General features: G+C 46.8%; 1 protein-coding gene across 3 annotated transcripts in view; it reads left to right on the top strand.

Moving 5' to 3' along the window:
• The window catches only part of Cdh5 (cadherin 5), a 39,057-nt gene extending 36,239 nt beyond the window's left edge, over positions 1–2,818 (top strand). For 2 of the 3 annotated variants that reach the window (XM_039097688.2, XM_039097689.2), the window contains exon 12: positions 708–2,818. In XM_039097688.2, the coding sequence (XP_038953616.1) occupies positions 708–1,228 (521 nt within the window). In that variant the 3' untranslated portion in view covers positions 1,229–2,818. The remainder of the gene's footprint in view (positions 1–707) is intronic. The other variant, NM_001107407.1, reaches the window with a different exon arrangement.
• The last annotated feature ends 11,035 nt before the right edge of the window (positions 2,819–13,853 follow it).

The following is a 13,853-nucleotide window of genomic DNA, read 5'->3' as shown; positions in this document are numbered from 1 at the left end:
TTTTACACTAGCACCCAGCAGAGTCTGACTTCTCCCATTGAGAGCGGATGTTCCTTCTTGAAAGTACTTTCTCTATGCTGTACCAGCCCTGAGGCGCACACAGAGAAGCGAGGATGTCATGAGGTACAGGCAGCCTTTGCTCCAGGCCTCTGAACTTCCCACTGTGTGTGTTCATTTCCTGGACCTCTGTGCCAGAGACATTAGAGACTGACTTCTCTTTCATGGATGATGGTGGTGGTGGTGGTGGTGGTGGTGGTGGTGGTGGTGGTGGTGGTGGTGATGATGATAATGATGATGGTGATGATGATGATGATGGTGGTGATGATGATGATGAAAGTATTGATGCCACCCACATCACAGAATCGCAAAATACCAGTGTCACGGGGGCATTCAATGTATCCACACTGCAGACAGGAAAACTGGGGCTCGGGGAGGCCAGGGTCACTCTTTGTATTTAACAAATTAGTAACTAACTCAAGGCTAGAAAACTTGATGGCTTGGGTCTCATTGAGGGAGCTCTCCACAGCTCAAGGATCAGGGGACCTTCCCACACCCATTCCCACCCAGTCTTCAGTAGGTATATGCCACTGACTTATATTTTGGGCCAAACCAAATCTGTTTGCCCAGTCATAGTAGTGGCCCTGGGAGTCTAGGCTGATCCAATGAACCTGTCTGACCCACATCTCTTCTTCGGACTTCTTGGCTAGCAGTGATCACCTTGCTGATCTTCCTGCGGAGGCGGCTCCGGAAGCAGGCGCATGCTCATAGCAAGAGTGCGCTTGAGATTCATGAGCAGTTGGTCACCTACGACGAGGAGGGCGGTGGCGAGATGGACACCACAAGCTACGACGTGTCTGTGCTTAATTCTGTGCGCACCGGCTCCAACAAGCCTCTGCGGTCCACGATGGATGCCCGGCCAGCAGTATACACACAGGTGCAGAAGCCTCCACGACTGGCGCCTAGCCTGCACGGAGGGCCCAGAGAGATGGCCACCATGATCGAGGTGAAGAAAGAAGAGGCAGACAATGATGGCGGTGGTCCCCCCTACGATACACTGCACATCTACGGCTACGAGGGCACAGAGTCCATCGCAGAGTCCCTCAGCTCCCTGAGCACCAATTCCTCCGACTCTGACATCGACTATGACTTCCTCAATGACTGGGGACCCAGGTTCAAGATGCTGGCAGAGCTGTATGGCTCAGATCCTCAGGAAGAGCTCATCATCTAGGGTTTGTGGTCTTTGGGCCTGGGGACCCAATCTCATTGCAACCTGGATCAGACACCCGACATTGCCTTCCCTGATTTCCAAGGTGTGACACAGACTCTCCAACCCAGTGGCCCTTGCCTGTGGGTACCAAAGACACTTCCATCCCCAAGGTAGCAAATTTCAGGCCCCTTAAATATCCAGGAACAGAAACATATCTTATTGATGGCCACTCCAAAAAACTGGAAAAGCGAGACTAGTATTCTCTCTGGGATCCCATCCTGCCCCCCCCCCACCACACACACACACACACACACACACACACACACACACACACACACACACACTCCCAATCTATTCCAGACCTCCTGTCCCTTCAAAACTGCCAAGCAAAACTGACTATGCTAAACTTCTAGTCTTCCGCAAGGGTCTCCGAGCCCCTGGTAAGGCTATCTGTCTGTCTGATGGCAGAAGACTGGATGGCATGAGCTATTGAACAGGACTTCAAGCCCAGTCCAGAGGGAGGCTGTAACTGATCCATTATGCCTGCTCTCAGGAGGCCCAGCACTGCTGAGTCTCCCTCACATCTACCCAATGCCCAGCTACTCCCCAGCCCCTCCCCAGGCCTGTCCAGGGAGGAAGGAGACAGTCAGCTGCTCCTGACCTTGGGTCCTGAGATGATCCGGCAGGCCCAGCCCTATTTACTGCTTTACTGAGCAATGACCCATTCTGTCCACTTCAGGGAAATGGCTTGTCGAATTTTGAAGCAACTGTGAATTCACCCAGGAAGGACAGTGGAGACCATAGGTGACAGGGTCATAGAGCAAGGATAGCCTCCAACCCACTCACCAGAAAGATCCCAGAAGAGCTAAGACCTGCCCGGGTTACCTGTGGGAGGTACCTGCCTCGCCTGGTCACTCACCCTTCCTTTTCTTTTGCTGTTTGCTTATCTCTTGGAGGCTCCCAAAAGGCAGCCTCCGAAAGCCTGGCCAATGCCCCAAAGCAAATGTAACTGCATCCACAGAGCCACCACACCACTTGCCTTTTGCCTAGTTGCCACATCTCAGGGAATGAACCCCAAGCCCCGGGCATGCCTTGCAGAATACAAGGCCCCTGTCCTTTTTCAGGAGCAGTGGCGTCTCTGTATCTCTCCCTTGGAGGGAGCTGAGTAACTTTCCACTGGGTCACAGCTGGAGGAAGGGACATATAGACAAAAAGAAGTCCAGGTGAGGCAGAAACATGCTGTCAGCTCACCCTCCTTTGTGGACCCTTCCCCCAACAAGGCCTCTCTGCAGGGGACTATAGATAGCACTGACATTTGTCTAATCAATAATTAGTTTCTCTTAATTTTTTTTTTACTAACAACACTTATAAGTCTCTAGTTCTCACAAACATAGAATAAGGCTTGTTGCATAATAAGCAGTTTGCTATTTAGGCTAACAATTTTTTGATTCAGGTTTCTTAGTTAGATGAACAATTCCCGAAAGTTTCGATTTCCTTTTGTAGTAATTGCTGTAAGGATAATGACTATCTATTAGTCACCCTGGTGCATGAGATGTACTGTACCTTTTTTTTATATCTAAATAAAGACCTCTTGAAATTCTTCCCTTTCTAGAACTGAGAGAGCTGATTGAAACACATACTCGTGCAAGTGTGCAAATGCACACACAATCTCATACACACAGACACGCACATACATATACAACTGCTACTGCTCTCGTCAGAGGAACTCAGATGACAAGGGAGCTTGTAAATCACCAAGAAAGTGGATTATGGGGCTATATAAATCACTCATTGGTTAAGCTTGTTTACTGCTCTTGCAGAAAACCCAAGGTCAGTTCCCAGGATCTACGTTGGACAGTTTACCTGTAACTCTAGTTCCAGGGCATCTTCTGACCTTGGAGGACACTTGACTTTAAGCATACTTGTTCACAGATAACCAAAAGGTCTATTCTTTTAAAAGAGAAAAATAATAGTGACAGAAAATGAGAGAGATCTAATTCAACCTTCTATCCGTTCAGCCTCCCTCCAACCCCCGCCCCCCACTTCCTCAATGCTCCACTATACACAGCAGTCAGGCTGCTGTTTTGGGAAAGGGAGCTACAACACCATTTGTAATGAGCAAAGAAGTAGGTTCTTTTCCTGGGCAGAGAGACACACAGCCCTGCACACACACATGGGGGGTTAGGGGCATCTCGGTCGCAAAGCATATGCCTGTGCTTTTCAAATCCTTCTACAAAAAAGCTTTCTCTTCCATTTGCCCTTTCTGAAGGTTTGATCACCTCTTCCCTGGCGTTGGCAAAGACACCTTTCATGTTAAGCAGCTGGTGGGGACTGTTTCTAACAAGCCCAGAACAGGAAAGACTGTTCTGGAGTTCCTCCCAGTCAAGTCAAATGAACAAGGCCTTGCAAGAGTTGTCTGGAGGGTTGGGGATTTAGCTCAGTGGTAGAGCGCTTGCCTAGCAAGTGCAAGGCCCTGGGTTCGGTCCCCAGCTCCGAAAAAAAAAAAAAAAAAGAGTTGTCTGGATAGTCCACCAGGTAGCTCAGCAAGTCACCTGGGAACAGATTGTGAAGATGCACAGCTTCTGGGCTACTCTTTCCATGGTCCCTTGTGTTCTTCCCAATGGTGATGCTCCTGGAAGCAGGGCTCCAAGGTGCAGGAAGCGGGAGATAGAGTTATGACCAAGTTACAGTACCTCTTCCCCATTCTTCCTTCCCCTTTTCTTTTGAGAAGGGGAAGGTCCCTCTGGGTAGTGTCACCCCACACACACACTAACACAACACCACCAATCCCCAACCCCAGCACATCAAGTTGCTGTGGGACTAGGCAGATCCTCTCCCACTGAGGCCAGACAAGACGGTCTATTTAGGGGCCCAGGATACACAAGCAGGCAGGCAAGCAACAGGCCCAGGGACAGCCCCTGGGGACCCACATGAAGGTGAGGTTGGCATTTATTTCCAGAATTGCCAGGGGAGATAACCTGCATTTTGCTGTTCCTTGAGCTCAGTGTCTGGATGAGGCCTCTGCTCTAAGTCTGCCTTCCATATGATCTTTCCCTACCTTCTTTTCCAAAGAGTATTCGCCCTCAAATCCTTTGACTCCCCAGTCCTCTCTAGATGAAATCTGGACTCTTCACCAGTCACCCTGAATCACAGGGAACTCTCATGAAGGCCGAGGGCCCACTTTGAGGCCTGAGGCTTTTACTGAATGCCATGGCAGGGTAAAAACCCAATGCTCTCTTGAATCTGACTGCCTACTCCAGCGCTCTGGGCGCTCAGGCCGAGTAGAGAGGAGCAATGTCTCAGCCCTGCTACTTACTCTCCAGGACCAAATTACGATGTCCTCCTGACCTTCATTTCACAGAAGATCAAGGTGAGGCCTAGAGCACGGTGCAATGGGGTCAGAGCCACGCATTAAGAGGCAGAGTTGGGGCTAGAACCTGCCGCCTGGTTCCCAGAAAGATATGTGTGGTCAGGAGACTTCTCCGCCAAGAAGCACCACCACACTCCGGGCCATTGAGAAATCAGAAATTTCCCACTAGGGGGCGAGCTGCTTTTACAAATGCTCGGTCCTAACCACTATCCCAATTTCTGGCACCCTAGCACAGATGGCAGGCCCTGGGGATTCCTTGTTTTGACAGAGGTGGTTGTATTTAAAAGAATGAACTTCAGGTATGGCAAAACAACTTCAATAAGTTCTTGTTTGGAGAGGCAGGAACCTACTCCCACACACTGCCTAAAGCAACCCAAGGTCCTTGAGTTTATGAGTATCACAGGCACCCTATAACCCTTCTCTAACCTGCCACCTCTCCCCCACCCTAGAAGAACACGGTCAGTGTGCCCCACCACACAACACACACACACACACACACACACACACACACACACACACACACACACACACACTCCAAATGAGTCCAGGGGGTTCCATTGGGACCAGAACCAGTAAGTCTCTACACGGTTCATGGTTCTATGGCCTCTCAGGTCAAAATACCTTACAATCTTGCTATCCTGTGGGTAACACATGAAGCCTTTAACTCTCACAAGCAAAGTCCCGAGCCATCCTGAAAATATTCCTTCCAAGAAATAAGCCCAAGAGACATGTACCAGGTGTATATACCTTGATGTTAAGTGCAGTGCCATTTACAAAGCAAAACTGGGAACACAGGCAATCTCCAACATTAAGAACTTGGTTATGTCGACTGTGACAGGGACTTAGAGAAAAATGAATGAGCAAAGGCTGGAGGGATGGCTCCGCAGTTAGAAGTGCTTGTTGCTCCTGTAGAGAACCTGAGTTTGGTTCCCAGCACCTCATGGCAGCTCACCACTGTCTATAACTCCAGTTCCAGGAGCCCTGACATCTTCTCTCCATGGGTATCAGGCACTCACAATGCTGCACATTCATACATGTGGAACAAACATTTATGCACACATAAGATAAAATAATTAAGTCTTACAAAACAAAAGACCCAGCTGTAGCTACCAAATCCATTCATGAGGTGAGCTTAAATCAAATTCAAAATTAAGCACACTACACTGGTCCCCGTGATTTCCTGGTAAACATCCACCCCCAGGTTATGAAATTCTGAGTCACTTCCAAGTTTTCTATTATTGACATACATTCTTAGAACCACAGAAACATTTTCATGTTCATTTGTAAAGTAACTGCAAAACGGAGAATGGATCAGCCCCCCCCCCATTGCTTTTAAATATTGAAAGATGATTTTAAAGCAATTTTTCTGGCTTTGCTACTGATGTAAGAGAGTTTTGTGAAAGTAAACTGAGTTGTGGGGGTTTTGCTTTTGTTTTTGGAAGGACAGGAAAGGGATTGGATGGGTTGCTTGACTATTTTGATTTTGTTTTGAGATGAGATCTCACCAAGTGACCGTGATTCACACTGTAGACCCTCCAACCTCAACCTCCCTTCGGAGTGCTGGCACAAAATGTGTGCCTGCTGTTCCCTGCTACCAAACTGTTTTGAAGTCGATACTTCTGACCCCAGAACAACTGTTACTAGCGGGTCAACTTTCTTGCTTACTTCTGAAAATGTCTTTGAACTTTCTCTATAGGGCTTTAACCTCTTCACCTCTGAAGTTCTTTACCCCTGAATTTCTAACAATTTTAAGAATCTACGCAAGAGAAGGCCGCTTTTCCAAACAGACAACACCCCCTCAGCCCAAATGATTCTGTGGCACATAAAACGCCTAACGTTCTTCTTTGTCCAGATATAAAAGACACAATTGGGGTGGGTCTCCCTGAGCCTATGGAGAAAACGTCTGTAGTGTCTGAGAAGTCTGTAGATACACCAGTTTCCAGGGATTTCATGACACTTTGTAATGTTCTTTTATAGCCTAGACTCGGGTCCAGCTAACTTGCAATGCTCCCAAGTCATGGTTGCTGTGTGTATGTGTGTGTGTGTGTGTGTGTGTGTGTGTGTGTGTGTGTGTGTGTGTGTGTGTGTGTGTGTGTTTAACACAGTAGCCTGGAAGCTGTGCAGAGCAAGGGGGTTTGTTTTTCGCATGAGGCTCTAGCAGGATGTGAGACTTCACAAAGAAAACTCCCAAACTCAGAGAAAAAAAGCCCCCTGAATACTGTAAACATAGGTATGTAGCTCTGGGCGGTAATTATGAATGCGCCTGAGGTACAACATGCCACAGTTCAAGTCATCTGTAGCTAGACCAGCAGAGTCCATTCTCTGGAACAAACGGGTGTCTGTGTGTGAGGTGTGTGTGAGGTGTGTGTGAGGTGTGTGAGATGCGTGATATGACAAACTTCCTGGTTCCTCATTTTAGCTCCAAGAGCCTACGTCTGGAAAATGCCTAGGCCCCAGGCCAGGTGAGCTGATAGATCCGGACATGTCAGAAGTCAACAGCTCCAAGCCTCACATAACAACACAATCCAATCTCTCTAAGCCACAGATTCTTTGTCTGTAAATAAGACACCTATTAGTCATAACTTTGCTCTTCTCATGATGTCCCTGATTTCGTGGGCATCTTTTTTAATTGGATATACATATTTACATTTCAAATGTAATACTTTTTCCCTCCCCCATGTCCCTTCTCCTCTACCCCTGCTTCTATGAAGATGCTCCCACTCCCACACACCCACTCCCACCCCAACATCCTGGCATTTTTCTACACTGGGAAAATGAGCCTTCACAGGACCAAGGACTTCTCCTCCTATTGATGCCAGACAAGGCCATCCTCTGCTACGTATGTGACTGGAGCCATGGGTGCCTGCATGCGTACTCTTTGGTTGGTGGTTTAGTCCCCGGGAGCTCTGTGGGGTCTGGTTGGTTGATGTTGTTCTTCCTATGGGATTGCAAACCCCTTCAGCTCCTTCAGTCCATTCACTCCTCCATTGGGGTCCCTTGTTCAGTTCGATGGTTAGCTGCAAGCATCCTCATCTGTATCAATAGGGCTCTGGCAGAGTCTCTCAGGAGACACCCATATCTGGCTCCTGTCAGCAAACACTTCTTGGCATCAGCAATAGTGTTTGGGTTTGGTGTAGGCAGATGGGATGGATCCCCAGGTGGGGCAGTCTCTGGATGGCCTTTCCTTCAGTCTTTGCTCCACTCTTTGCCTCTGTATTTCCCCCCGTGAGTATTTTGTTCCCCCTTCTAAGAAGGAATGAAGCATCAACATTTTAGTCTTTCTTGGATGTCTTAATGACTGATCTTTCTTTTTTCTTTTTGATTTAGCATTTCTTTGACCAAGGCATCCATTTCTTCTGCCTTGTCTTCAGCACCTGATATTCTCCACTCTGTATCTTCCAGGTTGATGAGGTTTACCTCTGTGTAATAGTAGCTTTTATTTCACCTGATGTAATTATCATCTCCGAGGCTTATAGCCTCAGTCTGCGAACCTAGGCCTAGTCTTGGAAGCTTCTAGCGTCCCTACAATCTTATCTAGGCCTAGAACATTTTCAGCCTCTTAGACTTACTGCTAAATAAGGTCACCCTTTATTTTTTTCTTTCTGATCTCTGACTGATCCTTTCAATTCGACTGTTCTGGATCAGACTCCTCCCTGCACTGAATCAATCTGGCATATATCTCTCCCTCTCCCTCTCCCTCCCCCTCTCCCCTCTCCCTCTCCCTCCCCCCTCCCTCTCCTTCTCCCTCTCCCTCTCTCTCCCTCTCCCTCTCTCTCTCTCTCTCTCTCTCTCTCTCTCTCTCTCTCTCTCTCTCTCTCCCTCCCTCCCTCCCTCCCTCTCTCCTCCGCTTCCTTGTTTCCTCTCCTGAATTGCTCTGCTTGGCCTCAAACTCTGGCAATCTGTTCTGATCTTCTGGGTCCTTCTCATTCCCTGTCTTCATGTGTGTCTAGCTTGTTCTCTCCAGGTAAAATGGACCCTTCCTCTCCCCCGAACCTCCTCTGTACTGTTCCAAGTAGTGTCTTTTTCCTCTCTCTTCCAATGAGAGTTGGACATATTCTATTCTGAAAAATCTTTCTCTGATCTGTCACTTTGCCATTCAATCAGACATCATTTTTCAAACGTGGGTGCTTCCTTCTATTGAAAGACCACCGGGGTGGGGAAGACCCCCCCACTCAAATCTCGAGACGACGCAACCCCCAAGAACTTGGAGAAACCGGTCTTGATGTAATAAACAAGAGGTGTATTTGAGGAACCTGAGCTCTGGAGACGACACGTATCTCACACAGGAGACAGAGGAGTTGACCCCGAGCCCAATTAGGGGAAGGTATTTATAGGGAAAATTACATAGGTAGTTGGCAACAGTCACACAAAGCAATTTCATTGGTTTGTAACTTGGGCTCAGTTTAACTCTAGGCCACCCTGCTTCTGGGGCAAACTGACCCTAGTTCTTGTTTTTCTCAGGACTGTTGAGTCAGGCCTTATCGAGGCCAGATGGTTTGTGGTGGCTATAGCCAGGCTACAACCCCAAAACATGTTATGTTATTCTTTGCTGTGAGGTGCACTTGTCCTCACAGCAGGGTCAGTGGGGGCTAGTTTAAAATCTTTATTCTTTCACTACTAACTTCATTCTACCCTTCTACTAACTTTGGGGTTAAAGGTGTATACTGAGGTCACGTCTATATTCCAGCCAGAGAGATTAAAGGTGTGTTTTAAGGGTGCACACACCACAACTAGAAACAGCTCTTTCTTTTCCAATAAATAACACAATCTTGGAGGTCATAGTGTGATCAAATACCCTGTGACACCTCTGAGTTTTTGACTCAGAAGCTGGGCCCCCACAGTTTAAATCGCCCTCTTCACTGTCTTCTAAGCACCTACTTGGTTGGCCCATTAAGCCCTGCTTAGAGTGTCCAGCTGCTTTTGTAGTCTCAAAGTCTTCCATTTTCCACCAACCAACCTCAGGGGCAGGTCTAGTACAGCAAATACTGCAGTCCCCTGGCACCATGTCTGTCATGGTCACTTTTCCATTTCTGTGAAGAAACACATGACCAAGGCAACTCTTATAAAAGAAAGCATTTAATTGGGGCTTGTTACAGTTTCAAAAGCCAGATAAAAAATACAAAGAGATCCATAACCCCTCGTGAAATAGAAGCAGGAATTAAAAGTCTCCCAACCAAGAAAAGCCCAGGGCCATGGATTCAGCACAGAATTCTACCAGGTCTTCACAGAATGGTTAGAACCAACATTCCCAAATTATTGCACAAAATAGAAACACAAGAGACATTGCCTAATACTTTTTAACAAGGGCACAATTACCCTGATGTCTAAACCACATAAATATTCAACAAAGAAAGAAAATTACAGACAAATTTCCCTGTGTGAACATTGATGCAAAAATCTCGATAAAAAACTTGCTAGCTGAATCCAAGAACACATTAAAAGGATCATCTACTACACCGGCGGATCCCGGACCGCAGCAGCTCTCTGCTCCCAAACCCCGTGGGAGAGAGACCTCACCGCCTGATCAAGTGGGCACTCCTGAGGCTGCAGAGCGGAGGAGACCACCAACACTGCCCACCCCTGCCCACATCCCTGGCCCAAGAGGCAACTGTATAAGGCCTCTGGGTTCCCATAGGGGAGGGCCCGGGAGCGGCAGGACCCCTGCGCCTGAGACACTGCCGGAACCTGAAGGAAACAGACCGGATAAACAGTTCTCTGCACCCAAATCCCGTGGGAGGGAGAGCTGAACCTTCAGAGAGGCGGACACGCCTGGGAAACCAGAAGAGACTGCACTCTGTGCACATCCAGGCGCCAGAGGAAAACACCAAACGCCATCTGGAACACTGGTGCACGGAGGCTCCTGGAAAGAGCGGCGCAGATCTTCCCGGTTGCTGCCACAGCGGAGAGGACTTAGGCAGTACCCCACGAGCAAACTTGAGCCTTGGAACTGCAGGTAGGACCAACTTTTCCCCTGCAAGAAACCTGCCTGGTGAACTCAGGACACACAGAGGCAAAATTCCTCTAAGGCCGGGCACTTCCTGTGTTTACCGGAAGTCCCACACCGGCAGATCCCGGACCGCAGCAGCTCTCTGCTCCCAAACCCCGTGGGAGAGAGACCTCACCGCCTGATCAGGTGGGCACTCCTGAGGCTGCAGAGCGGAGGAGACCACCAACACTGCCCACCCCTGCCCACATCCCTGGCCCAAGAGGCAACTGTATAAGGCCTCTGGGTTCCCATAGGGGAGGGCCCGGGAGCGGCAGGACCCCTGCGTCTGAGACACTGCCGGAACCTGAAGGAAACAGACCGGATAAACAGTTCTCTGCAACCAAATCCCGTGGGAGGGAGAGCTGAACCTTCAGAGAGGCGGACACGCCTGGGAAACCAGAAGAGACTGCACTCTGTGCACATCCAGGCGCCAGAGGAAAACACCAAACGTCATCTGAAACCCTGGTGCACGGAGGCTCCCGGAAGGAGCGGCACAGATTTTCCTGGTTGCTGCCACAGCGGAGAGGACTTAGGCAGTACCCCACGAGCAAACTTGAGCCTTGGAACCACAGGTAGGACCAACTTTTCCCCTGCAAGAAACCTGCCTGGTGAACTCAAGACACAGGCCCACAGGAACAGCTGAAGACCTGTAGAGAGGAAAAACTACACGCCCGAAAGCAGAACACTCTGTCCCCATAACTGGCTGAAAGAAAACAGGAAAACAGGTCTGCAGCACTCCTGACACACAGGTTATAGGACAGTCTAGCCACTGTCAGAAATAGCAGAACAAAGTAACACTAGAGATAATCTGATGGCGAGAGGCAAGCGCAGGAACCCAAGCAACAGAAACCAAGACTACATGGCATCATCGGAGCCCAATTCTCCCACCAAAGCAAACACGGAATATCCAAACACACCAGAAAAGCAAGACCTAGTTTCAAAATCATATTTGATCATGATGCTGGAGGACTTCAAGAAAGACATAAAGAACTCCCTTAGAGAACAAGTAGAAGCCTACAGAGAGGAATCGCAAAAATCCCTGAAAGAATTCCAGGAAAACACAATCAAACAGTTGAAGGAATTAAAAATGGAAATAGAAGCAATCAAGAAAGAACACATGGAAACAACCCTGGACATAGAAAATCAAAAGAAAAGACAAGGAGCTGTAGATACAAGCTTCACCAACAGAATTCAAGAGATGGAAGAGAGAATCTCGGGAGCAGAAGATTCCATAGAAATCATTGACTCAACTGTCAAAGATAATGTAAAGCAGAAAAAGCTACTGGTCCAAAACATACAGGAAATCCAGGACTCAATGAGAAGATCAAACCTAAGGATAATAGGTATAGAAGAGAGTGAAGACTCCCAGCTCAAAGGACCAGTAAATATCTTCAACAAAATCATAGAAGAAAACTTCCCTAACCTAAAAAAAGAGATACCCATAGGCATACAAGAAGCCTACAGAACTCCAAATAGATTGGACCAGAAAAGAAACACCTCCCGTCACATAATAGTCAAAACACCAAACGCACAAAATAAAGAAAGAATATTAAAAGCAGTAAGGGAAAAAGGTCAAGTAACATATAAAGGCAGACCTATCAGAATCACACCAGACTTTTCGCCAGAAACTATGAAGGCCAGAAGATCCTGGACAGATGTCATACAGACCCTAAGAGAACACAAATGCCAGCCCAGGTTACTGTATCCTGCAAAACTCTCAATTAACATAGATGGAGAAACCAAGATATTCCATGACAAAACCAAATTTACACAATATCTTTCTACAAGTCCAGCACTACAAAGGATAATAAAGGGTAAAGCCCAACATAAGGAGGCAAGCTATACCCTAGAAGCAAGAAACTAATCATCTTGGCAACAAAACAAAGAGAATGAAAGCACACAAACATAACCTCACTTCCAAATATGAATATAAAGGGAAGCAATAATCACTATTCCTTAATATCTCTCAATATCAATGGCCTCAACTCCCCAATAAAAAGACATAGATTAACAAACTGGATACGCAACGAGGACCCTGCATTCTGCTGCCTACAGGAAACACACCTCAGAGACAAAGACAGACATTACCTCAGAGTGAAAGGCTGGAAAACAATTTTCCAAGCAAATGGTCAGAAGAAGCAAGCTGGAGTAGCCATTCTAATATCAAATAAAATCAATTTTCAACTAAAAGTCATCAAAAAAGATAAGGAAGGACACTTCATATTCATCAAAGGAAAAATCCACCAAGATGAACTCTCAATCCTAAATATCTATGCCCCAAATACAAGGGCACCTACATATGTAAAAGAAACCTTACTAAAGCTCAAAACACACATTGCACCTCACACAATAATAGTGGGAGATTTCAACACCCCACTCTCATCAATGGACAGATCATGGAAACAGAAATTAAACAGAGATGTAGACAGACTAAGAGAAGTCATGAGCCAAATGGACTTAACGGATATTTATAGAACATTCTATCCTAAAGCAAAAGGATATACCTTCTTCTCAGCTCCTCATGGTACTTTCTCCAAAATTGACAATATAATTGGTCAAAAAACGGGCCTCAACAGGTACAGAAAGATAGAAATAATCCCATGCGTGCTATCGGACCACCACGGCCTAAAACTGGTCTTCAATAACAATAAGGGAAGAATGCCCACATATACGTGGAAATTGAACAATGCTCTACTCAATGATAACCTGGTCAAGGAAGAAATAAAGAAAGAAATTAAAAACTTTTTAGAATTTAATGAAAATGAAGGTACAACATACCCAAACTTATGGGACACAATGAAAGCTGTGCTAAGAGGAAAACTCATAGCGCTGAGTGCCTGCAGAAAGAAACAGGAAAGAGCATATGTCAGCAGCTTGACAGCACACCTAAAAGCTCTAGAACAAAAAGAAGCAAATACACCCAGGAGGAGTAGAAGGCAGGAAATAATCAAACTCAGAGCTGAAATCAACCAAGTAGAAACAAAAAGGACCATAGAAAGAATCAACAGAACCAAAAGTTGGTTCTTTGAGAAAATCAACAAGATAGATAAACCCTTAGCCAGACTAACGAGAGGACACAGAGAGTGTGTCCAAATTAACAAAATCAGAAATGAAAAGGGAGACATAACTACAGATTCAGAGGAAATTCAAAAAATCATCAGATCTTACTATAAAAACCTATATTCAACAAAACTTGAAAATCTTCAGGAAATGGACAATTTCCTAGACAGATACCAGGTATCGAAGTTAAATCAGGAACAGATAAACCAGTTAAACAACCCCATAACTCC

This window comes from Rattus norvegicus, chromosome 19 (genome assembly GCF_036323735.1).
Source record: "Rattus norvegicus strain BN/NHsdMcwi chromosome 19, GRCr8, whole genome shotgun sequence".
NCBI lineage: Eukaryota > Metazoa > Chordata > Mammalia > Rodentia > Muridae > Rattus > Rattus norvegicus.
This window is presented reverse-complemented; position numbering and strand designations above follow the sequence as displayed.